The following is a 26,012-nucleotide window of genomic DNA, read 5'->3' as shown; positions in this document are numbered from 1 at the left end:
GGGAGGGCCCTACAATTTACTCATTGCCACTCCTGTGGTGCATCTTGGTAATTTATAGGCAGACTTCTTAAAAGTCACAGGAGGATGAGAATAGAAAATCTAAGCCAATAGGACTTAGTGACCCAAGACACCTGGGGAGACTTTTAATCAATTCCATTTTCACTAGGAGTCTTTAGAAACTAAGCAGTGTTCATCTTCAGAGAGAGTTTTCTATTTCCAGCAACAGATAAAGAAAAAAGTTTAAAAAAAAATCTATTTTAACCAATGAGAACTTCATAATGCTTTTTAAAAAATCTCTGCTTAATAAAAAGTATTTAATAAATGGACTATTTGTACTAGAAAATTCTCAAAGCTCCAGAAAACCGCCCACCTCACCACGTTTAAAAACAAAAACAATGGTTATACACATTGGCTCTGGAGCCAGGATATTCTGACAAAAATCCAGGCTTCTCTATTTACCAGTCTTATTTCTTTCAGCCTCACTTTATTTGCAACATGGAGATCATGACTGAGCCTCTCTCATAAATTCTTGGAATAAATGGATTTATACGAAATGACATATTTATAAGCAGATGATCGACACTGCATTCTGCTCATCTTGCTTTATTTCGTTGGGTATCAACATACTACTTTCAGCTGGTCTTTTCAGGTACAGAGCTGTTTGCCCGCAGACCGCGGATTCCCGCCTCTAGTTCAAAGGTTCTGGAAGCTTGTAAATAGCCCTCACAAAACTTTGGGGCGGGGCCGCCGGCTCCGAGAATGGCCGGCCCCGCCCTGGCCCCGCCTCCGGCCCTGCCCCCGCTGCTACCTTTAGAGCCCGGCTTCATCCTACCCGATTGCTGAGGGTGCTGGTCCCGGGGGCTTGATATCCCGGGCTGTGAGCGAGTTGGCGAGCAGAAATCCCCTCCTGTAGGTAAGAATGTCTCCAGGAGGTAAATTAATTGAAGAAATACCTTCATCCCTTGGCCGCCTCTCCACTCCTTCCCCCAGTTTGGGAGCTTGAGCCGGGCGGGTACCTGCGCTGCAGCAGGCGGGTTCGGACTGGCCTGGGTTACATCCCTGGGCCCTTGGCGGACAGCCAGCTGCTTCCTGCTGCTTCTCCCCCCTCGGATCGATAGCTCTGCCATCCACAGTGCTGAGACTCGCCCAAGTAGGTTTGGCTAGAATTGCTACTTTCAACCATCTGGAAAAGCAGATTAAATAAAACCTGAATTCTGGTAGAGGGCCAGCATTCCCCATAGTTACATCCATGGTCACAGCTTTTAACTAAAAAGAAATCTCAGCGCACAATTCCAAATCCCCATCCAAGAATGTCGAAAAGATCCTAGTGAGGAAAAGAAAGGGGACTTTAAAGGTAAGAGATCCGGGACCCTACTGAGACTACTTTAACTGAAATTTTAAAATAATACAGTCGTATCTTACGATAATATTTCTGGAAAGGATACCTAATTCATTAAAAACGTGTAACAATTACTTATCAAGTCCATGTTGCTGCCGTAAATATGCAAAAGGTTTGAGCTTGTGGAGTGCTTAAAATTTGAAAAGGGTGAAGGAAATAATGTTTTCTAAAAATACACAGAAGTGTTTTGCTTCTCCAGACAACAGAACATATTGGTGTCTTGTAAGGCAAAAGGTATGTTTTCATTAAGGTACGTATTTTAAACATGACGTATTTAAAACATGACTTCCAAATACAGACATAATTCCCTTTATTGAGTTTTTTTTAATACATTTGCTCACTTCTGTGTCTCTGTGTCACATTTTGGTAATTTTCACAGTATTTTCAGCTTTTTTATTATTATTGTATTTGTTATGGTGATCTGTGACTTTTGATGTTAACTACCACCACTTGCTGAAGCCTCCGATGATGGTTAGCATTTTTTAGCACTAAAGTATTTTTAAATCAAGGTATGTACATGGGTTTTTTAGACAACGCTATTGTACACTTAATAGGATACGGTATAGTGTACACATAACTTTTATATGCCCTGGGAAGCCAAAAAACTCCTGTGACTCGCTTCATTGCAATATTAGCTTTATTGGGATGGTCTCGAACCAAACCCACAGTAGCTGGGAAGTACGCTTACATGTTTTTTTTTTCTTTCAAACTGTCTTAGTGGTAGCTGAAATGGACAAAAATACTAATTTCTTTCGGTCATTATTGGTTATGGACCAACAGTGGTTTCTCAAGGTTAGGTAATGGTAAATGCAATTCAAGCCTAAGTATTTAAAGATGAATTGATTTGGCTCGCTGCCCCTTAGCAGTTTAGGTGAAATTATCTACTGTGTACCTTTCTGAAATTACTGTCTCTGAACTATGAGGGCCCAGCTGTGTTCATTCTGGTTGGATATGCAATGTGTGCTGGCATGAGGGAGATGGGAAGGAAGCTGTATTGAGCGCCTCATATGGGCCAAGAACCAGATGGACCAGTCCCTGAAGTAACCTTATGGGGTGGGTGTGATTATCCCCATTTTAAGAGGAGGCTGGAAAAGGTTAAATGCCTGCCATAAACGGGCGGGGCCAGGGGGAACATGGGCTTCAGACTCTAAACCTATGCTCTTTCCACGGGACCACACTGGCTACCGCAAACACAAACCTAGGGAAAAGAATTAAATAAACAAAATATGTACAAAATAGATAACTAATGAGAACATGCTGTATAGCACAGGGAATCCTGCTTCACTTTGCTATACAGTAGAAACTAGGACAACATTGTAAAACAACTATATCCCAATAAAAAAAAATTAAATAAACAAGCTTAATGCTGGGTAGTCTGCAGTGAGATGTCAAAAGATCAAAGCTCATTCGGTAATTTAACAACTAGTCGCAAATCATTTAGATTCAGAAGAATAAATTGGAGGTTATTTGCATGGGCTGGAGGCACAGTGAATACTTAACAAGTATTAAAAGATACTTTTCAGAAAGAGATAGTCATGACTCTCATAGAGATTGAAAAATAAACACATGTTAAAGGTTTTATTAACTCCTTAATGAGGAAACTGGTAAGGCTGTTAGAACCAGATCAAAGGAGAATCCAAAGAATTGGTAACATTTATAGATCAGGAATGTTGAAATGGAGGTAAAACTGGTTTTCCACGGAGGTGAGGGGAAGAAGGCTATACCTTCCTTGGACAAAACTCATTTTCATGTCTACAGACAAGAGTTATTTCACATTGCCTATGAGTTACTACAATTACTGTGCAGAGTTGCAAAATAGCTCAGACAATGCCTAGTTTTTCCTTGAAGCACTTTTTCCCTCCACCTCCACCCCACCCCGTGCCTTTGACTAGTTACCACACTGCATTTCAGTGGTTGGATGTGATGGGGTGACCTCACCAGTGTGATGGTTTGATAGGCATATTGCTCCAGCTGCACCTAAGACCAGATTGATCTAAGCATAGACATACAGAGAATAAACTATCTGGGAGGGGATGATTAATTCCTCAGCATATGTTTTGTGCAAGTAAAAAAAGAGTGCCACCTGTGAAAAGATGGAATTCGAAGGGTATAGTTTAAAGGTCACCTGTATCTACTCTTGCTGTGGTTTTGACCAAAAGCAGAACTCTTCGAGCCCGCATATTGAATATCTGGACCTAATTACCTTTTTTTTTTTTTTTAAAGATTAGTGGGGTTTTTTTGTGTTTTTTTTTACTACTTTATTTATTTATTTACTTATGGCTGTGTTGTGTCTCTTAGTTTTCGTGTGAGGGCTTTCTCTAGTTCCGGCAAGCGGGGGCCGCTCTTCATCGCGGTGCGCGGGCCTTTCACTATCGCGGCCCCTCCCGTTGCGGGGCACAGGCTCCAGACGCGCAGGCTCAGTAGTTGTGGCTCACAGGCCCAGTTGCTCCGCGGCATGTGGGATCCTCCCAGACCAGGGCTGGAACCCGCGTCCCCTGCATTAGCAGGCAGACTCTCAACCACTGCGCCACCAGGGAAGCCCTACCTTTTAAAGTTGTGTGGAGTTTTGAAGTTGTGTGTGTGCTTCATTTCAGGGATGATTCCATGGTTTTGGTTTCACTTAGGTTTGGTTTGGGGGAAGGGGGATACCTGAAGGATTATGAGTGGGTGGTGGGCGAGAGGGCTACTTCATAGTTTCCTTAGATTCTAAGTCACTTCGTACAAAATTCTAGAGAGACTGAATTAGATTACTTTAGTAATAGCACTCAGAGGGAAGTGTTTTGTTATTTTTACCTCCCTAATCATCTGTGTTTTAGAGAGATCTGAATCTCTTTGTCTGTTTTAGTCAATGGCATTCTAAAGAGGGTGGCTACGGAAGAGGGTGGGTTCCAGAGTATGAAGCCATCAGAAGGGGGGTGAGGTTTGGTGCATATAAAGCCATTGCTCCTGACAGCTCCATTCTGAAGGAGGAGGGCTTGAAACACCAATGAAAGGAAGGGGCATTGTGACAGCGACTCGTAGCAGCTGGCAGCAGGAAGGAGCTGAAGTTGGATCTGAAGGCAGGAAACTGGACTAAGTTCAGGGCACAGAAGGAACAGGTAACTCTGATTCTATCTGTATTATTTTGAAGAATGTTATATGTGCCCAGACTTACAAAGTTTGTTGGCCTGTCCTAGATTTGATTTATGGGCACCGGTTCCATTCTAATATTCTAGGACAGACCCAGTTTCAAAGATGATGTTCTTTTTTCGGATTAAATAGAGGCCTTGCCCCGATGTAGAATTTGGAAAAACCTTAGTTGTTGCACCAATAAGAAAAGTCCAGGGCTTTGGGGAGTCCTACACAGTAAAATGCTCTGATGGGGCGGAAGGTGTATTTCTTTTAACTGAGGTATAATGTATACACAATATAAAGTATAGATTTTAGGTTTGAGTGTTTATAATTGTATACACCCATGTAACTATAGCTTATCAAGATATAGGATATTTCATCACCCCCAGAAAATTCCCTCATGCCCCTTTACAGACAGTTCCCACCCCACCTGCCGCCAGAGGTGACCACTGTTCTGATTTCTATCAGTAGTAGAATCATATGAGGGTGTCCTTTTTGTGTCTGGATTCTTTTTAGGCAGTATAATATTTGAGATTTATTTTGTTTTATTCCGTGTATCAATGATTCTTTCTGTTTTTTCAAATTATCTTTATTGAGGTATAGTTTACTTGCGTATAATAAAATGTACATAAAATGCAAATGAATTTTGACAAATGTAAGTTTGTAATCGCCGCTACTATCAAGATGTAGAGCATTTTCATCACTCCAGAAAGTTCCCTTGTATTCCACTGCAATCAGTCGCTCCCTTATCATCTCCTACCCCAGGCAACCACTGATCCAATTGCTATCACTACAGATTAGTTTTGCTCGTTTTAGAACTTTATATGTATTAATGGAATGTACAGTTTTAAGTCTTGATTCTTTGGGACAGCACAATGTTTTCCACATTCAACCAAGTTTTTGCAATAGTTCATTCCTTTCTATTGCTGATTAAATCAGTATTGGTTGCTTAAATATACAGCATTGTTTATTCATTCACCTTTTAATGGACATTTCAGTTGTTTCCCTTTCTTTTCTTTTGCAATTATGAATACTTGAACTTTCTTGTATAGATTGCCAAAAGGTTTTCCAAAGAGTTGGTACCATTTCACATTCTCACAGGCTACGTGTACAAACCCAGTTGCTCTAAATCTTCGTGAACGTTTGGTATGCTAGTGTTTTTGTACTTAGACCTTCTAGTGGTTGGGAAGTGTTCTCTGTGGTTTTTCTTTCCAGTTTCTTAATGGTATCTCTTGAAGAGTAAATATGGTTTTTTTGATGAAATTCAATTTATCACTCTTTTTCTTTTAAGTTGTGTCCTTGCTGTCACTGCAATGAAACATTTGCCAGCCCTTAGGTCACAAAGATGTTTTCTTCTAGATGGTACTCTATGATACTAGAGTTTATGATGTCAAATTAGTTTTTCTGCAGAGAGTGAGATAGAGATAAGTAAAATGCATTTTAAATACGATGAAGTCACAGCTAAAATGCAGTAGCTCACTAGAAACTGGTGCAATCACCCTGCAACCCTGATTTTGCAGCAGAGGACAGTAATTAAGCGATTCCCTGGAGTCCGTTCCCCGGCCCTTCCTCCAGCACTGCCTTGCCTTGACTTAAGCAGACTGCATCTCTTTGATCTGGATGTTTTACTCAAAATCATATTTTCTTCTATTTTAGTAGTAAGTAGATTAAAAAGCATAATTCGTTGTTATACTCAATGAGCAAAAAGCGAATGTTTCAGTTTTCGGTGATTAAATTTTTGATTTGCTTCCAGCTGGTGAGGAGCTTGGCCTGGAAGTGTTGAAAACCTAAAAGGGGAGCTTGAGCTTTTTTGGAAAATGTAACAAATATTGGTTCTACCTCTGTTTTTACAAAAGCTTTGGGCCTTGGGGAGTGAAACCCTTTTGCAAACGTCATCTACTTGCCCCGCTGCCCAAGCCCTTTGGAATTTAGAGGCTGTGAGATTCATAATTCTTTTAAATTATCAATCTCTTGCTCCGTTATTTGAGATAGGTGTTTTGACTACAGTGAAGGTTCTGCAAATTATGCCAGCCCACTTGCCAGGTGCTGGGCATCTTGTCAGGCAACCTCTCCGAGATGAATGGAGTGATTAGTCAGGAGGGGTGGCTAGGGACTGGCTGGAGACCGAGGCTTCCAGATAGTTTCCTTCAAAATTATTAGCATCTCAGTGAGTTCTGGCAGCATCTTCTAAACAAGCGTGGAAGCGGATATGATAAAATGATTCCTTTCTGCTGACCTATCCCCTTATACTCCAGGCCCTCTGTTGTGGGAACCATTGCAAAACCAGTGTGGGGGAAGGTCTTTGCTCTAATCAGGTCACCTTGACCCCTGCCTCAGGGAGCCCCGCAGCTCTGAAAACTTTGGCTCTGGGAGCAGAATTCCATCTTCTGGGAGTGGGTGGGGGGATGTGATCAACTAAGGTCCTTTTTAGCTAGGAAATCCACCCAGATCTCAGAGCCAGGAAGCCTACAGGTGTGCGTCAATTTCTACAGTTCTTGCTTTTTCATAGCTGCCTGTCCTATGCCACTGGAAATATGTATTTAGAAATTTGTGGCCATAAGAATTTTTATGTATATATACACAGCCTATGGATTAGGAAATAGGACACTGTCCATGCCTGAAATTTAGATGAAGTCCAAGTTGTCATAGGCCCAATATGGGTCCCTGTGGTATACAGGAATAATACATGAAAATTTTTATGTGCACAAACATGGAAAAGGTTTATTTCACACAATGAGTCTACAAGTTAAGACTAACTGAAGGACATACAGCAAAGTGGAGGGCTCTGGACTCCCTGGTAGAGGAACCAGGAAATGTGCATTCTAGGTTAACCTTGAAACTCACTCAAAATGGGATCCTGGCAACAAAGTCAATATTTTTGTTTGCTTTCCATTAAAAAAAAGTTTTATTTTCCCCATACCATAGAATTATAATGACAAATGAACTTCTTTTGCAGTCAATATAAGAAAAATGGGAGTTTCAGGGATGATATTATAAATTAGGGAAACACTTAGGATTATTCCTAAAGCTATGCACATTCATATGGAAAAGAGTGTTGGCCTGAAACCAGTTGGAAAGATTTAAGGATGTGATTAAAGAACAAAAGAAATGGAAAAAGTCAACAACATAGTAATTATTGGAATAAAAGAGGAGAGGAAAAACTGAACTCTGATACCAAGACACTAAAAACAGGTAAAAGGTTGCATAGAAAGAAATTTTTCCAAGGCAGATGGAAACAACCAGCCCAACTTGATCATAGTCGAAAGTAAATCTTAATTTTTTTAGGAGATGAAGAAAAGTCTCTGAGCACCTCAAAACGAATTCAGATTAGAAGGGCATTGTTATGTTAAGAAGGTTACTGTCTCCACATACCCTGAAGAAAGGGAAGCAGCAGTAAAAATGTGGGACCTTCTAGGACTAGGTCCAAATTAGAGATTGAGAGACGCTGAAGACTTTACAGTAGAATATGAAGGATCCCTGGTGGGACGGCTGTGGACTTTAAAGAAAAAAAATCATTATTCCCCCTGCCAGCAAAAAGAGAAAGGAGCACATAGATCCCAAAGTAATTTAGGTGGGTCGCTTCCCGTAGCAAAGGTGTTGGTGGTCTTTGGGGTTCGTTCCAGGTCACATGGGCTGGCTGGTCACCCCAGTGGTGCACAGGCAGTGTACGCCCAGGGCCCGTGGGATATGCCCCCTGTGTGTGCAGCTAGCACAGCTGGGTCTGGCCTGCGGGGTAGGCGGAGCAGGGAGACTGCAACCTGCCTGGGGCCACCATGGCTCAGGAGTGACGCAGAGGCTAAAGCTCAGCGCTCACCTGCTCCGTCTGCTGTGTCAGCTGGAGTTCGCCCTCTGAAGAGTGCTGCAGGGCATCCCAGGCCACCAAGGGCGTCTCTATGGTAGATGTAGCTGCTCCAAATCTCTGCTGATTCACACAGCCGCTCGTGTTACTTGCGCCGTCTTCATTGTAGATTTCGAGTCACGGTAGCCCGATAGGCTGACTTGTTTGGAGACTGTCCCTTTTTTTTTTTTTTTCTCCTTTAACTTATTGCCCGCACAGTGTCCTCATACCTTTTTTAAAACGGTGATGGAGCATGTGAGTAATGTGTGAGAATTACTGCCACAGGAGCAACTTTGGAAAGGATTATTTTATTTGGAAAATGCAGAAAGGGGAAAGGAAAACATCTTCTTTCAAAAGTGCCAACTCAGAAAATCAACCTGATTCATGTCCTCAGGATAGATTCAATGAAGCAAAGGGAAGCTTAGAGTACTCTTTAGGAGGAGGATAATTTTATGGGGTTCAGGTGGAATGATAAGTGGTAAAGTAGCAAAAAAACCAGCCTGTTCCAGAATGGTGCGTTGCCCTGAAGGCTGTGGTCCTTCCAGATAGAATAGGTGTTCTATGATGACGTAAACAGGTGTGCTTATGAGGGATGTCATTCAATATTTAGTCTTATTCTTTCCTCTGAAACTTCTAACGCAGTGGCTGTATCCACAGTAATATAATGTACAGTGTGGCCATATATATATACAGTTGACCCTTGAACAACATGGTTTTGAGTTGCACAGGTCTGCTTATCTACAGACTTTTTCAATAGTAAATACGCCAGTAGTACACAAGCTGGTTGGTTGAATCCGCAGATCCAGAATCATGGATAGGGTGAAACTGTGGACACAGAAGGCCAACTATAAGTTATACTTGGATTTTCAACTGCGAGGAAAATGGGCACCCCTAACCCCCCGTGGTTCAAGGGTCAACTGTATGATATATTCCAAACAGAAGTTTTGGAAAAAACAGGCATACTCTGCAGTGCGCTTTGATATTTAATGTTTTTCTGAAACATTTTTTTTTAATCCTGTTGGCAACCCACTAAAATTTTTTGATACTGACAATCTGAAAAACACTATTCTAAAATAAATTTGAATTGGAATTTTGAGGATATAGCCAGGCACTCTCAACACAGTGTAAGAGGAAAGATTACTGAACTTGTAATTAGAAAAACTGAGTCCAAGTTCAGGTTTTAATGTTGGTTAAATGTGAAAACTGGCACAAATCTTATTGCCTCTGGCCCTCAGTTTCCTTATATGTAAAACAAGGACAATACCACCTCCTCTATCTACTTCACAAAATTGTCAAAGAAAAATTAAAATAATTTGCAGCCACTGTGGAAAACAGTGTAGAGATTCCTTAAAAACTAAAAACAGAGCTACCACATGATCCAGCAATTTCACTCCTGGGTATATATCTGGAAAAAATGAAAACGCTATTTCGAAATGACACCTGCATCCCAGTGTTCATAGCAGCACTATTTATAATAGCCAAGACATGGAAGCAACCTGAGTATCCAGCAACAGACAATTGGATTAAGAAGATGTGGTATGGGACTTCCCTGGTGGCACAGTGGTTAAGAATCCGCCTGCCAATGCAGGGGACACTTGTTCGAGCCCTGGTCCGGGATGATCCAACATGCCACGGAGCAACTAAGCCCGTGCGCCACAACTACTGAGCCTGCACTCTAGCGCCCACGAGCCACATCTAATGAGCCCACGCACCAGAACTACTGAAGCCCGCACACCTAGAGCCCGTGCTCCACAACAAGAGAAGCCACTGCAATGAGAAGCCTGCGCACCACAACAAAGAGTAACCCCCACTTGCTACAACTAGAGAAAGCCCGCGTGCAGCAACGAAGACCCAGTGCAGCCAGGAAGAAAGAAAGGAAGGAAGGAAAGAAGGAAGAAAGGAAGGAAGAAAGGATAAGTTAACGTGTTAAAAAAAAAAAAAGATGTGGTATGTATATACACAATGGAATATTACTCAGAATGAAATACTACCATTTGCAGCAACATGGATGGACCTAGAGAATATTATACTTAGTGAAATAAATCAGACAGAGAAAGACAAATACTATATGATATCACTTATATGTGGAATCTAAAAAATAATACAAATGAATGTATATACAAAACAGAAACACACTCGGACATAGAAAACAAGCTTGCTGTTACCCAAAGAGAGAGGGAAGGAGAAAGGGACAAATTAGGAGTATGGGATTAACAGATACAAACTACTATACGTAAAACAGATAAGCATCAAGGACCTACCGTATAGCACAGGGAACTGTTTTCAATATCTTGTAATAACCTATAATGGAAAAGAATCTGAAAAAAAAAAAAAAAAAAAAATATATATATATATATAAACTTAATCACTTTGTTGTACACCTGAAACTAACACAATATTGTAAATCAACTGTACTTCAATTTAAAATTTTAAAATAATTTTCCAAATGTAAAAATCGTAGAAAGAAATTGCATAAGTAATTTGATTATCATAGTCATAGTCATGATGACAGAAAGAGCAGCATCTCCTCAATAAGATAAAAACAAAAGATGAGAGCCAGTGCTTCCAAGCATCGTGAGGCCAGTAGCCTCAGGCTTCTCCAGTAAGAGAGAGAGAGGATTTGGGCGGGGCCCAGGTTGTTCGGTTGGAATCCTAGAGCCCATATTGACAGCGCTTTTTGGGGTAGCTGGCAAGGAAATGAGAAGAAGAAAATGTCGAGATGGTGGGCATGATGCCACGGAAGTAGGAGGCATCTACCCCCCAGGGAAAAGTAAGATGTAAACTTGGAGCCAACAGACCCAACCCTGAACTCAGCTTTAACCTTTTTTAGCTGAGTGGCCATGAGCTCTGGGGAGGTTCAGTTCCCATGTCTGAGAAATTGGGGGCCATGTATATATATATAAAATCTATTATATAGTTGCTTTATATAATTATTTGTCTCTAATCCTCAGAACAATCCTAATTTTATGTAAATTTTATATATAATATGTTGTATACAGATCTTCCTTGACTTACAAGGGTTAAGGTTAGGCCCCAATAAACCCATCGGAAGTTGAAAATATCCTAAGTCAACAATACATTTAATGCACCTAACCTACCAAACATCATAGCTTAGCCTCACCTACCTTAAACGTGCTCAGAACACTTACATTAGTCTACAGTTGGGCAAAATCATCTACTACAAAGCCTGTTTTATACTAAAGTATTGAATGTCTCATGTAATGTATGGAATACTGTACTGAAGGTGAAAGACAGAATGGTTGTCAGGATCCAGAAAGGTGGTAAGTGTGTCGGTTGTTCACCCTGATCGCCTGGCTGAGTGGAGGCTGCCGCTGCCCAGCATGACGGGAGGGGATGGGACAGACCACGTGTCACTCGCCTGGGAAAGGATCAAAATTCAGAGTGCAAAGTACACTGTCTACTGAAGGCATGTCACTTCCGCACCATCATAGAGTCAAAATATCCTAAGTTGAACCATTGATAAGCTGGGCATTACTGTATTATATAATATATAATTATAATTAATTATATATCATATTATATATAAATATATTGTATTTTATATGTAATATGTAAATATATATAAATATCTTATGTAATATATAAACTATATTATATATAACATAAATATATAAATTTATAAATTTTATAATATATAAATTATATTTATATATAATATAAATATATTAAATATAATATAAATATATGTTATAAATATATAATATAATTTGATATGACATAAATATATAATAAAATATATTAACATTATATTATAATTTAACATAATATATATAAATGTATGATAAAAATATGTATGCATATTTAAATATATGTTAATGGCTGTGGTAACTGAAGGAGCCAGAGCCGTGGTGCTTTGTTCAGGGCTGAACACAGACACTGTCGGATAAGCAGTTTAGGTTGGATGGGACAGAACACGTCACAGACAGAGTGCTGTGTGCATGTGAAGGGGATAGTGGGTGGGGCAGGGCTGGAGAGTCTTATCTGAATCGTCAGAATCCCCTGAGGATTCTTCCACCCGTCCTGGACTCTCCAGGGCCTAGAGGTCCAGCAGAGAATTTGGGGGTAATAGGTGTAGGTGTAGGTGTGGGAAAGCTCCCTGGATGATTTCCTCCACTTCCCCCACCACACTGTGGCATGGAGCTGCTCAGCCCAGCGCATGGATAAGGGAGGAGGGGTTCTTGGGCCTCTGGCATCAGACTCACTCAGCGCCTATAAATGCAGATGCCTAGGCCTCACTGTGCCTACTGAATCACACTTCAGGGCTGGAGTCCCGGAAGCTGTATTTTCACCAAACCCCCGGTGATGATGATGCGAGTCAAGTTCACAGTCTCAGTAACTGGCCAGGAGTGAGAAGGGCTATGCAGTGAGGCAAGTGCCTGACGAGGAGACCCTGGGTGGGGGTTGGGGGAGGGAGAAGTACAGCCAGACATCAGCAGCCGAGAGTCTCAGAGTCTCCCGGGGGGGCAGCAGGCAGCGGGCGGGGACAGGGGCCGTGGCCCTGGAGGCTGAAGCATCGCCACCAGGTGGGACAGGGTCTCTGAAAGGGTCTAGGAGCTCCTGCTGCAGCTAAACCAGGAAACTCCAGCTACTCTACTCAGTCCTCCTCGGTCGAAGGACTCCTGCTCCTGTTCGCTTAGATGCCTTCTCTCATTTTCTCTGGCAGAAAAACTAGCTTTGGAGCATGTGTCTGTTTCTGTGGGAAGGGGCTGGAAAAGGAGGAGGGAAGGAAGCCCAGCACCCTCGGGCTCACGCATGACCCCCCCACCCAGGTGTTTCTCAGTTGTTTTCAGCTAAAGCCAGACACCCTCCCTCATTTTCTGCTCATTAAGCCCGAATCACTGTGGGGCCTGCCACGTGGAGAGCAGACGGAGGGAAAATGCCATGTCTGAGCAGCAGCTCTGTGCCCAGCAAGGCGCCAAGCCTCTTCCAGGTATCCAAGCCCTTGGTGCCCGCAAAAAGTCCACACATGCAGGTAGATTGTTATCCCACTTCACAGACGAGCAACTGAATGCAAGGTGCTTGTACAGTTGAAAACCTCCTTGGCCTTTACCTGATGCTACTAGGAAGGGCCCTCAGGAAATCCAGACAGAGCTTTCCTGCTTCGCAGAGGTTCGTCCCCTTCCTTCTACGAGACTTACTGTGTGGAGAGCTCTTCTAGGCACAGGGATAGAGCAATGACCCAAACAGACAAAAGGCTCTGCCCTCCTGCTTACATATATGGTCTTTCTCTGCTTGACCTTCCCAACTAAATCCAATGGGGCAGCACTATTAGAACAGTTCTGTCTATGGCCCTGGCACGCTGGATGCACCCCATCTCACCTGATGTCGGAAGCTAAGCAGGGTTGGGCCTGGTCAGTATGAATACTTGGGTGGGAGGACAGTTATCAGATGCAAAGATAGATGATCCAGGGGTCTCTTAGCAGCCCAGGGACCACGGGCATAGTCCTAGGTCTCCGAGATGCACAGAGAAGACAATGACTTGTGGAGTTAGTGCACAATCCATGGTCAGCAGATGGAGAGAATGTTCTAGATGTAGCATCAGCAGATGTCACCCCATTAAGACTACCCTTCGAAAGATGGCCAAGCCTCAGTAATTGTCCACCCAGGATAGCCCTTTCTATAAGAACATTACTCACGAACGCTGGTAGCAACTCAGGAAGAAGATAAATCCCGTGCATTCTAGGCTGAGGCAGGAGGTGGAGGACCGTCAGATCCCATAAGCTCTTGGCAAGAAGTTCACATTGTCACATTGCTCACATTGTTGTAATCCACTTCCGTATCCATATCCTTCCCCTGATCTCTGCGCAGCCTCATCAAGGGTTTTGTTGACAGAAACAAACTGATTTAACTTAAGAGAGGGACCACGCAGCTGTCTGGGACCATCTTGTGAATGGGTCGGGTGGGTGGCAGGCCAGTGGTGTGACTCAGCAGGTCCCCCACCTCCTCGGCCCCTAGCAGAGCTCCCACCCCACCCAGGTGACTTGCTCTTCTGGAGCGAGCGTCATCTCCCCTCTCTCTGGCCCACTTTCAACCTGCAATTGCCCCTGGAAGCTCTGGGTATTAAGCCATACTCTTCAGCATGAATGTGTTCCTAAAAGCACTTCCCTGTGGGGAGAGGAGGTCATTCGGTTAATAACAGCAGCCAAGGAAGAAGGCCACCAGAATGAGGCCAAGTGGAGCAGGTTACCGGACCCTGGAGCTGGGAGCCAGGAAGACCTGGATTCAAATCTTGACCATGTGGTTTGAAGCCAGTTGTTGGACATCTTGGATCTCCCATATCCTCACCTGGGAATTTGGGAAATTATTGTGTGTTATAGTTATGATGAGGATTTAGTTAGATTAGATACAGAAAAACATCATACAGCAGGTTCGTTTCTTTCCTAGGACTTATCTCAGAGAACTTAACCACGCCCAAGACCACCAAAAAATGTGTCCTCTTTACAAAGTAAAGCTTGATCCAAAATATGAAGGCATGAGAGTGAGTTTTCCCGTTGCACATTGTAATCCACATGAAAAAGCAAGATGTTTTCAAACGTGGCCACCATAAAATAAGGGCTTTGTTGTTCTTGTTTTTCTGTGCAGTGATAAATGAGTTTTTGTCTGAAATTTGAAGTTCAAGCAATTTTATTTCTGGGTTAGGAAAAGAGTATGAACTGAGTATGAACTGTTAATGAGCTACCTGCCCCACTGAGTAGTGTGAAACTTCAGACTTAGAGATGAGATGGGCCCAGTCATAAAGAAAAGCGGAATAACAGTCTAAGACGTGACGCCTTCTATTCCCAGCCCAGAGTTAGCACCAGGATGGAAAAGGGGGGAAATATGGAAAAGATGGCAAGTCAGAGCTTTATCCAGTTTAATTTTTTCACTGAAGAATTATAAATTCTCAGATCATAGATACCTAACAAAAATAACTTGGAGGTCTATTATGTGTCAAGCACAATACTAAGCATGGGAGCGTCTGATGGAGGGAAAAGGTGTAAATAAATACATTCAGTGTATTAAGATTTCTGAGTCAGAAGTTTCCGTGCAAAATAAAGTGTGCAGACAGAGGAAGCCTTGACCAACTCAGTCTCTGTTCTCTTGGTTTTGACCTCCTAGAAGGTCATGTCCAGACAGACCTCGTTTTATTGCACTTGACTTTATTGCCCTTCACAGATACTGCAGTTTTTACAGATTGAAGGTTTGTGGGAACACTGCCTGGAACAAATCTATCAACACCACTTTTCCAACATCATTTGCTCACTTCGTGTCTCTGTGTCACATTTCAGTAATTCTCACAATGTTTCAAACTTTTTCATTTTTATTATGTTTGTCATGGTGACCTGTGACTAGTGATCTTGGATGTTAACATTGCAAAAAGATTACGAGTCGCTGAAGGCTCAGATGACGGTTAGCATTTTTTAGCAATAAAGTATTTTTTAATGAAGGTACGCACATAGCTTTGTTAGACATGATGCTGTTTCAAACTTAATAGACTACAGTACAGTGTAAACATAATTTTCATATGCAGTGGGAAACCAAAAAATGTGTGCTATTTGCTTTATTGTAATATTTGCTTTGTTGCAGTGGTCTGGAACCAAACCGGCAGTAACTCTGAGGTATGCCTATACACCAGTAATTCACTAGCCAATGTTTTACTTACTTTTAAACATCCACTGGCCCATTGTTTACCAGTTATTAGTAGCTACTTATTACCATGTTTATGACGGAGTGCACTAGAGAGGTGGGACTCTTCCCCCAGCAATAATGAGTAAGAAGTTTGTTGGCAAAGGAGGGTTGACTGATTCTCCTAAGGAATATTTGAAAGCAGTTATTCATCACTCACCTTTTCAGGTCAGCTTCCGATGGATGAAACTTTGTCTTTTCATTAAACATTTAGAAATGAGCTTTTCATAACATCCAGGATGCCAGAAAGAATAAACATCAGTTAATTTTTGTTTTGTTTCCATTTGATCAGCCATGAGTTGTTTCCAAACTTCAGCGAGCCATTCCTGGATTTATCCCACTGTGATCCTCTGCCTGCTTGGATTTTTCTCCATGATGAGACCCTCAGAACCCTTCCTTATGCTGTATTTATCTGGGCCAGATAAAAACCTGACCAGTGAAGAGGTGAGTTAATATACATACTTATCTTGATGTGGTTTAATCTTACAGGACTCGAACAAGGACCTAGAGTGAGGTTTTCATTCAACTGGAAATAAGATTAACACACTGACCTCAATGAATCCCATCTTCATAGTATGTGTTATTTTATAGAACTGTTCAAACTACTCTTTCCTCCTCACACTTGCAAAAATGGGAAACCAAAACACATTGCATGTGTAATAAATATTTTCACTTTTATAGACTTCTAACATTAAGCTAAATGCATGGGAACATGTCAAGTCTTCATTGATTCTATTATACTAATCCTAAAATAAAATCAATGCCAGGCACAAGATCTAGTCCTAATAAACTTTTAGCCTGCTGGGGTATAAGCAGAATCTGTTTAAAAATTGTAGCATTTCTTTAGGACACTAACTCAGTTTTGAAAAACTATTTATCAGCAGGTGAGACATTAACAGCTTTATCTCCCAGCTTTATCTTCCCCAGAAGTCCCAATTCTCTTACTCAAAGTATCCACCTCCTTTTTTTTTTTTTTTTTTATGACAAGTACAACAAGAAAGTGCACTGACCCAGTTGGAGAATTACCCTGGACTGGTTTTATAGTCTCCAGCCATAGCTAAGAAAACACTGTAGAGTGTGTGGCTTCACCTGAAAGGCTCACTGATGCTGCTTTATTTGGTGATAAGGTGGTATGGACGGAAGGGCAAGCTTATTCTGCCGTAGTGTAAAATCACTTAGGGGCAACTCTGTTTCAAAGTTTCCCAGATGGAAGCATGTCACTATTAAGACAAAGCAAACAACAGATAGATGTCCAGAATCAACCAGTGAACCCCAGGGGTCTGCTTCCCCTAACCACTATGGACCAGCTGGACCTCAAAGGTGCAGCGCAGTTACATTAGCCTTTCAAATCACTGAACTTTCCCCTGTCATTGAAACGGGAACCCACTGAGGTTGCTGGAGAAAGCAGGGAGGGGGCACAGAACAAAGTCTAATGCAGCTGACCTGCACCTGTACCCATCATGCCCCAAAGATCAACAACTTCTTCAGTCCTTTCTGTGAATGGACCTTGAGGTGCTATGTATTTCTGACTAAATCCATGAGATGACCCATATTAAACTGAGACCAGAACTGAGTAAGCAGAGACAAATCAGTAGAATTGGAGGGAAACGAGGTTGGGAGCCCAGCAAATTTGGCCAGGAAGGAGATGAAATGCATTGCTTGTTCCCACACCATAATTCTGCAAGATGATTTACTCTGTGCTGTCTTCATGTGTGTGTTCATCCAGACTTGCAAGGGCTGAGATTTTTGTCATAATGATGAATCACATAAAGATAAAGGTTGCTGGATTATTCTAACACTGTAGCTGCTTTATCTAGTGTTGTTAATCTCTGAACAAGAAGAGAATCGTACTTTTTAATAGCCTGAAAAACCCACAAGTGTCTGTTGAACAATTTTTAACTAGTTTACAGGCACACCTCAGAGATATTGCAGGTTTGGTTCCAGACCGCCGCAATAAAGTGAACATTGCAATAAAGCAAGTCACACAAATTATTTTTAAATTTCCCAGTGCATAAAACAGTTATGTTTTCACTATACTATAGTCTATTAAGTGTGCAATAACATTGTCTAAAAAAAGTATATACATTAATTAAAAAATATTTTATTGCTAAAAAAAGCCAAAACAATTACAATAGTAACATCAGAGATTACTGATCATAGATCACCATAACAAATATAATAATAATGAAAAATCTTGAAATATTGCAAGAATTACCAAAATGTGACAAAGACATGAAGTGAGCAAATGCTGTTGGAAAAATGGTGTCAATAGACTTGCTGAGTGCAGGTCGCCACAAACCTTTAATCTGTAAAAAACAAAACAAAACAAAACACGGTATCTGCAAAGCACAATAAAGCAAAACACAATAAAATGAGGTATGCCTGGGCTCTAGTGTACATGCTATTATAAATTTAATATAGTTCAGATTGCACATTAAGCCAATATATTCTCCTACTGAGATGCATGTAAGTATATGAAGTGGGTTTTTTGGGGGGGGTAGCGGGGAGCTCTCCTTTCCTACTGGTTTCCTTGAACATCAGTTTTCTATTGTGCTTTCTCATAATATGAAGAATACCCTATTTGATTGGATGCAGAGTTTTGTATCAGGCAAGCGACATGTACCTTAGTAATACACAAATCTGAGAAAGGTAGCCCTCCTCACTTCCTGGTGCTTCATGGTCACAGGATCCATTTTTCAACTCTGCAGATCACAAATGAGATCTTCCCCGTGTGGACATACTCATATCTGGTGCTGCTTCTCCCGGTGTTTATCCTCACCGATTACGTCCGCTACAAGCCAGTCATCGTCCTACAAGGGATTAGCTTCATCATTACCTGGCTGCTGCTCTTGTTTGGCCAAGGAGTGAAGACCATGCAGGTTGTAGAGTTCTTCTATGGGATGGTCTCCGCCACCGAGGTGGCCTACTATGCCTACATTTACAGCGTGGTCAGCCCAGAGCACTATCAGAAAGTGAGCGGCTACTGCAGGAGTGCCACGTTGGTGGCCTACACAGTGGCCTCAGTGCTGGCCCAACTCTTGGTATCCCTGGCCAACCTATCATACTTTTACCTCAACGTCCTATCCTTGGCCTCTGTTTCCATGGCCTTCCTTTTCTCACTTTTCCTACCAATGCCTAAGAAGAGCATGTTTTTTCATGCAAAACCCAGCAAAGAAGCTCCTCCAAAGCCACCAGGAAAGGATGCTGTCTTAGAGGAACCTCAAAAGGATCACGAACCGGCTGGACAAGTATTCACTGTTTCAGGGAACCCATATGATGGCCAGTGGAGCAGCCCAAAGCCGGAAAATGTAGCTTTGAGGGTTTTTGTGCAGTGGTTACAAGATTTGAAGGAGTGCTACTCCTCAAAACATCTTTTTTACTGGTCCCTATGGTGGGCTTTTTCCACAGCAGGTTTTAACCAGGTTTTGAACTATGTTCAAGTCCTGTGGGATTACAAGGCCCCAGGCCAGAGTTCTGTAATATATAATGGAGCAGTAGAAGCTATTGCAACCTTTGGAGGTAAGTAAACTTTGATCTTCCTTTGATGGGCTACCCCCCACTAAGTTCATTTCTCCAGTTGCTAAATTCTCCACAGTGGTAAATTAGGTCTGTTCAGAAGGCATATTAATCTTTTTCAGGAATAGAAGGCAGTGGGGCAAAAAGAGGGACATGACATTTCTATTTGATGTGTTGCAGTCACTGGTAACTCAAGAGCTCAGAATTCAGCACCAAGTGATAACATTCTAGCCAGATTCCTAAGATTCCATTTCATCATCAAGAAAAGTGTTAATAATACCCCCTGTTCTTTCAGGATTGTTTTTAATATCAAAGAGAAAATAGGCATCTTGCATATAAACAAGGTGTTTTTATTATTTTAGAAAATGAACTAAACTATTAAGACTTCTAAATTATCACTGGAAGGGTTTTTGTCAATAAAGATTTTGCTTTAGCTAGTGCCCACCTTTAAGCAATTCCAGGCTCTACACCACAAATTTTCAAAATTAGCTTTGTTATGAGATTTAAATCAGAAGTGGAAGATATTATGTGAGTCAGGATTCTAATATCAGAGGGAAATCTGCCTTTGAAGTTCCCTCTACAATAAATATTTATATCCTGGTTAATGGAAGCTTAAATTCAACTAAGACTTTGAAGGTATTTTTCTAGGAAATAGGAGATTTCCACACCCTTTTTTACATAAATTTTCAGAAACCTCATGGGGTGTCCGTTTTATTATTTTCTCCCTTTTAGGAGATTTCAGTTTAACTCCTGGCAACCAAGACTGTACTAGAATTAGTTCACTGAAATTATCTCTCCTACATTCCAAATTCTGGGAAGAAAAGTAACTTTATTTCTTTTGCAGTATGGTTCTTGCCTAGATCATATGTGGAAAAGTTAATCAAATCTCAGTAATTTGAAACATAAATATCTCTCACTTTGTTAAAGAGAACTATAATTACTAACCCTAATTACTGTCAATTATTCAATCTCTTAAACTCTGTAAATTGTTCACCCAAAACCTCAAGTAAATTAAGCCAGATCTTGAAGACATTAAGATGGAGATTAGAAGTAAGATTAAGAAAGATTAGTAATAAAGACTAAAACTTACTACCTGATGCAACGTATCTGTTACCTATCACTGAGGAAAACAATAAAGAAAGGCAAATATGAACAGGCTAGGTGTACTGCCAGAGCAGTTGTTTCACCTTTATCTATCCCTGCCCTGAGCATGTTGTATTAAGTGACTGAGTTTATGTATCATTTCTCCCCACTCTGTGTGTGGTTAGGAACCTTTCTAGTCCCTCTGCATAGAACAGTGCTTGGCATGTAGTTGATGCTAATTAAAAGTGTGACAACTAAATGACTAAAAGAATAGAAATTAAAGAGAGTAGCCAAATGAAAACATGCTTGAGAAATGGATAAATCCCCATTTAGGTGGATCACACTATTTTCACGAATTGGGAAAGCAATATGTTCATCTTTCAGAATTACCTGAGACCTGAGTTCTTAAGAGAGCATGTTGATATTTCCCATGGGCAAAGTCAATATGTTGGATCTTCCTTAATGTTTCTTCTTTAGGGGCCCTGGCTGCCTTTGCAGTGGGTTTTGTGAAAGTCAACTGGGATCTTCTGGGAGAGCTGGCTCTGGCCATCTTCTCGGTTGTCAATGCAGGCTCTCTATTTCTCATGCATTACACGACCAACATATGGGTATGCTATGCTGGCTATTTGTTATTCAAGACCGGCTATATGCTTCTCATCACCATAGCAGTGTAAGTATTACTAAGCATTTCTTCCCACTCCTAAAACTAAACCATATTCTCTTTTCTGCATTCCTATAACTCTTTTGAGAACTTTGGAAGGATTTTAATCAATTGCAATATTAAATGTTGACTACTTCATATTAAATTAGACACAATTTAGCCATCTTTTCACTTAACTGCTCACCGAATATTGCTAATATTAATCAGCAAGGAAAACAAGTTCTGTAAGTTCATAAACCAAAGACAATGATACATTGTCAGGTTGTGATTTTTCTTTCAAACAGTTTGCCAATTTGCACGGTGTAATATAATTTGATTTTGAATCAATTTGATTTTGAATGATTAAGTTTAGATTACACCTCTGATTTCACTTGAGTTGCTTGAGTAATTCCAGGCATGTACTTTTATATGAAACAAAATATTCTCAGCAAGTTGGATACTGAAAAAAGTAGATGCAAAGATTACAAGAAACTATGAATCCCAGAGATCATTTTTTTTAATGATTAAAAACATTTGGTTCTATATATAAGTGCAGAGAAAGCTGACTATAGGATATATGCTTTGGTATTAACCAAAAGAGATAAGAAACATTTGAATTTCAAATCACATGAACGAAGTAGAGCCAAAAGCTTTATAAAGTTTTGGGTTTTAGTCTGTGAAAAATGTTTGATAAGTAACTGACAAAACACGGAAATGTGGACCCTGAGAAAACATCATGAAACAAAGGAAAGAGATGAAACTTGAAGCAAGTTCATTTTTTTCACCAAAGGGTATCTGTTTAATGTATCAAACTCACGTGTCTTGAGTTTTTTCTAAGGCGAGTATTTTGTTAAGGTAGGATGACATTGTTTCTTTTCATTTTAAGAATATTCAGAACCCAAAGCCTTTACCTGCATTCCAAGGAAGAAATATAAATAACATATATCTGCCAGTCTTTCAAAAGTGCTTTGTAATAAGATTTCAAAATCTATATAATTATAAAAAATAAGTTAATTATAGATTCACTCACTTGTACCACCAGTCATGGTCTGGATCTTCCAACGAATAATTGACCTACCAAACTTTGAAACTGTCAGTACAGTCAACAATAAAGAGAATAACTCTCCAAAAAATTCCTTAGGTTGGGTGTTGCTGAATTTCATAAAAATTCACTGTGAAACTGTATCTAAAATCAGATAGCATCCCATATTCTCAAGTTATGAGAATTAGAACATTTAGGTTTAATTTCTAGAAGCATTAAATTGGATAGGAGGAATTTTGCCATATTTCCTTTAAGTATATTTTAATTCAGCCTTTAAGTATATTTTAATTCAGCCTTTAAGTATAAATTTTTTCCTTGCTCTGCCCGTTTGTCTATACTGGAGGAGATTTAGACAAAAAGTGCTGTTAACAAGACACTGCTTTCTCTATTTTCTTTTAAAGATAAGAATCCCATGTATGTTCTCATTAAAAATCTTATTCTATGTTGAATGACAGGTTTCAGATCGCAGTTAATCTGAGTGTGGAACGCTATGCCCTGGTGTTTGGAATCAACACCTTCATTGCCCTGGTGATTCAGACCATTATAACCGTGATCGTAGTAGATCAGGGAGGATTGGGGCTGCCGATCAGCATTCAGGTAAGCTGCAGAACTTCCATTTTCCTATTCACGAAGTTGGGGGGATGTAGAATAACTCAAAGGGTCATCTCAAAGGGTTTTTCAACCTTACCACTGGCAGTATTTAATTTCTTGAATTTCTTGGCTAGGCAAATTTTAAAATAAACCATGCCTTAGGACTTCCCTGGCAGTCCAGTGGTTAAGACTTCACCTTCCAATGCAGGGGGTGCAGGTTTGATCCCTGGTCGGGGAGATAAGAACCCACATGCCTTGTGGCCAAAAAACCAAAACAAAAAACAGAAGCAATATAGTAACAAATTCAATAAAGACTTTTAAAATGGTCCACATCAGAAAAAAAAAACTTAAAAAATAAAATAAAGTAAAATAAGCCATGCCTTTAACTATCAACTGTAAAACCAAGTAGGTTTTGAGCAGTAATCACTATAGGTTAGCATTTGCCTTTGGTCCGTAAAACCCCATCAGGTAACACTCTTGCCTTCATGTCCCCCTTATGTCTCCTCTTTCCCCTGTGGTCCAGTACCACAATTTACTAAGATGCAACTGGGAAGGGGTACGTAGCTGCAGAGTTCACTTCCCTTTTAAGTCTCTCAGAGTACTGAGAGACTTAAAATTAGTCCAATTTCACATTTTACATGTGGATCTGAAAAAAAGGGGATAAGGCAGATAAAAAGTAACCTCAGTGTCGAAAATTCATTCCTGGAGACATTACATATAGCATTGCACTATCCTCCAAACAGAGACACGTAAATCAGTGAGATTTAGTGTTTTTTTCACTATTGGTGACATGTGCTAGAATTTGAATTCAAGCAACCCTGACTCCAGAGCCCACACTCTTAGTTACTGCATTGCTTACCCTTTCATGCCTGGTTCTTCTAAGAGGGGAGAAGAGAGTATTGTGCAAATCTAAAAGGTCCATATTAAGATCCTGATTCTCGGTTACACCCTAATCCAAGTAAATCAACAGCATCACTATGTATTATCAGTAACATAGGTAGTCATATTTCATGTGTGTCTAATTAACTTTGTTTTTCTCTAGTTTTTAGTCTATGGGAGTTATTTTGCAGTCATTGCTAGCATTTTCCTAATGAGAAGCATATTCATTATCTATTCAACCAAATGCCGAAAGACAGTGCAGAGCTCTGCTACAAGTCAGAATCCATATGGGCCACACCCAGAAGAACCAGAGAACAACTAATGAACAAGGCTCTAACCTCTGTCAACCACTACAGCCTCTGAGCAAGGACTCTGCTTGTCACAAAGTCATGGAGTGCCATAAATTGACACACTTCACAAGTCTGGATTCCAGTGAACCTTTTCAAAGCCAGGAAAGTTCAGCTTTGGACCAGATAGCTATGTACCCAGCTGAACTGGATGCGGCTGTTCAGGTATACCATCTCAATTAAACAGCTTATGTTGGGGAACCCCAGTGAATAGCAATGACTGGAAAATTCTGGTTTTGATTGCTTGTAAGGACGTGCAAGTGGCATGGAAACAAACCATGAGAAAACTCCAGCCATCCTAGAGTTTGATATTCCCCATTTGTGAGCAGAAATACTAACTGAAGTGACCCTCTTGCTTGGCTTAGATATTTGTTTTACTTTACCCAAAACAGGCAACACAATGGATATTTTTTGTCACATGAGCCATTGTCCTTCTTCTTCCATTAAGTATATGTCTTTAAAACTTACAATTCCTTGAGAGAATTATAAGGCTTGATCCCATTTCTAAGGAATCCTTTTCTCTCCTGATAACACAATATTATTCACAAGCTATTATTTGATAATATAACCACTTAATTTTTTCATCATTACTCTTCACTTTGTGCTCTACTGAGCTTTGTCGTTGAAACTCTACCTCAGGAATAACTCCAGACACTCCTGTGTGGCCACAGAATGACATTCATGCCAATTCCCAGTGGCCCCAGGAGAGGCAATGAGCTTTCTTCTATCATGACCCCAGACAAGTGTTTTAATGTCATGTCGGTGTGATGTCTGCCTAAAACAGAAAAACTTAAGTAGAAATTTTCAGGGATTTCTAGAAGTACTAGTAAATAAGAAAACACTGATGGGGGGGAAACACCTAATTTTTAGATGACAGAGATTGTGCTAAATAAAATAAATTTGTGCAAAAATCTTAAAGAGCCTTTCTGATTTTTTGGTGAATTGTACTGAAAATTGTCTGAGTTTATCTGTCATTTGAATCTTCAACAAAAATCTCATTGAACAGTCTGCCACTGGGAATAATGAATGCTGATTCAAGATTTGTGTTTCAAATAGACTTTTCTCCAAATCTCAAAATTCAATCTCTGGACAAAAAATTAAAATTCAGTCCAAAAGCCAATACAGTGGAGAAAACTAATAACTAATTACATCAATAGCAAGAAAAGAATGAACACTGTTATCCTTCTCGGTTATTGTCCTGAAGATATAGCCAACACAGTTAGACAAGAAAAAAAAATGAAAAGTCAAAAGTTGGAAAGGAAGAGGCAAAACCATCACAATTCCAGAGGCTACAAGTATGCACCCAAGAGTCTCAACTAAAAAGTGAGTTAGTAATATAGAAAGTAAGTAAATAGAAATCAAAAGCTTTCATGATACAACAACCATTTAGAAGATACATGGGAGTAAAAGACCACATTTATAGTAGAATAAAAATAAAATACCTAAGATTACATGTAATCTATTTACTAATTTAATAAATGTGTAAGGTATATATAAATGTGCCTGAAAACACTTTTGGAGATTATGAAATAACACCTAAACGTATGGAAAAGCCTACCTTGTTCTTGGTTAGGAAGAAAAAAATATATAAAGACATCAGGCTTCTTAAATAAATTTATATGTTAAATCCTATCCCAGAGAAAAAAAATACTTTTTTAACTAGTAAAGGTGATTCTAACTTTATTTGGAAATTAACAAAGAAGAACGAGGAAAATGTTTTTTAAGTGGAAAAATGAGATTAAATTATTTGCAGAGAATAAAATCCTACTCTAAATGCTTAATTACAGTAACATAATCAGCATGAAGAGACAGCCCAATGCAACAGAGTAGGAAGTTCTGAAATAGTCCCTAATTCATATGGGATTTTAGACTATGATAAA

The 26,012-nt window shown here is 40.2% G+C and overlaps 1 protein-coding gene across 3 annotated transcripts; it reads left to right on the top strand.

Annotated features, from left to right (window-relative positions):
• Positions 1 to 833: 833 nt before the first annotated feature.
• Positions 834 to 25,001, top strand: SLC19A3 (solute carrier family 19 member 3). Of its 3 annotated transcripts, none has more exons than XM_007166709.2 (6): positions 834 to 913; positions 16,327 to 16,478; positions 18,743 to 19,553; positions 21,111 to 21,303; positions 22,771 to 22,912; positions 23,949 to 25,001. In XM_007166709.2, the coding sequence occupies exons 2-6, from the start codon at positions 16,329 to 16,331 to the stop codon at positions 24,105 to 24,107; spliced, it is 1,455 nt and encodes a 484-aa protein (XP_007166771.1). In that variant the 5' UTR covers positions 834 to 913; positions 16,327 to 16,328; the 3' UTR covers positions 24,108 to 25,001. The 3 variants fall into 3 exon arrangements, with proteins under 3 accessions (XP_007166771.1, XP_007166772.1, XP_057407534.1); XM_007166710.2 differs by lacking the exon at positions 834 to 913 and adding an exon at positions 1,176 to 1,354; XM_057551551.1 differs by lacking the exon at positions 834 to 913 and adding an exon at positions 4,408 to 4,497.
• The last annotated feature ends 1,011 nt before the right edge of the window (positions 25,002 to 26,012 follow it).

The sequence above is a fragment of the Balaenoptera acutorostrata genome, chromosome 8 (assembly GCF_949987535.1).
Source record: "Balaenoptera acutorostrata chromosome 8, mBalAcu1.1, whole genome shotgun sequence".
NCBI classification, from domain to species: domain Eukaryota; kingdom Metazoa; phylum Chordata; class Mammalia; order Artiodactyla; family Balaenopteridae; genus Balaenoptera; species Balaenoptera acutorostrata.
Note: the sequence above shows the minus strand (reverse complement) of the source record. Positions and strands in the feature narration are given on the sequence as shown.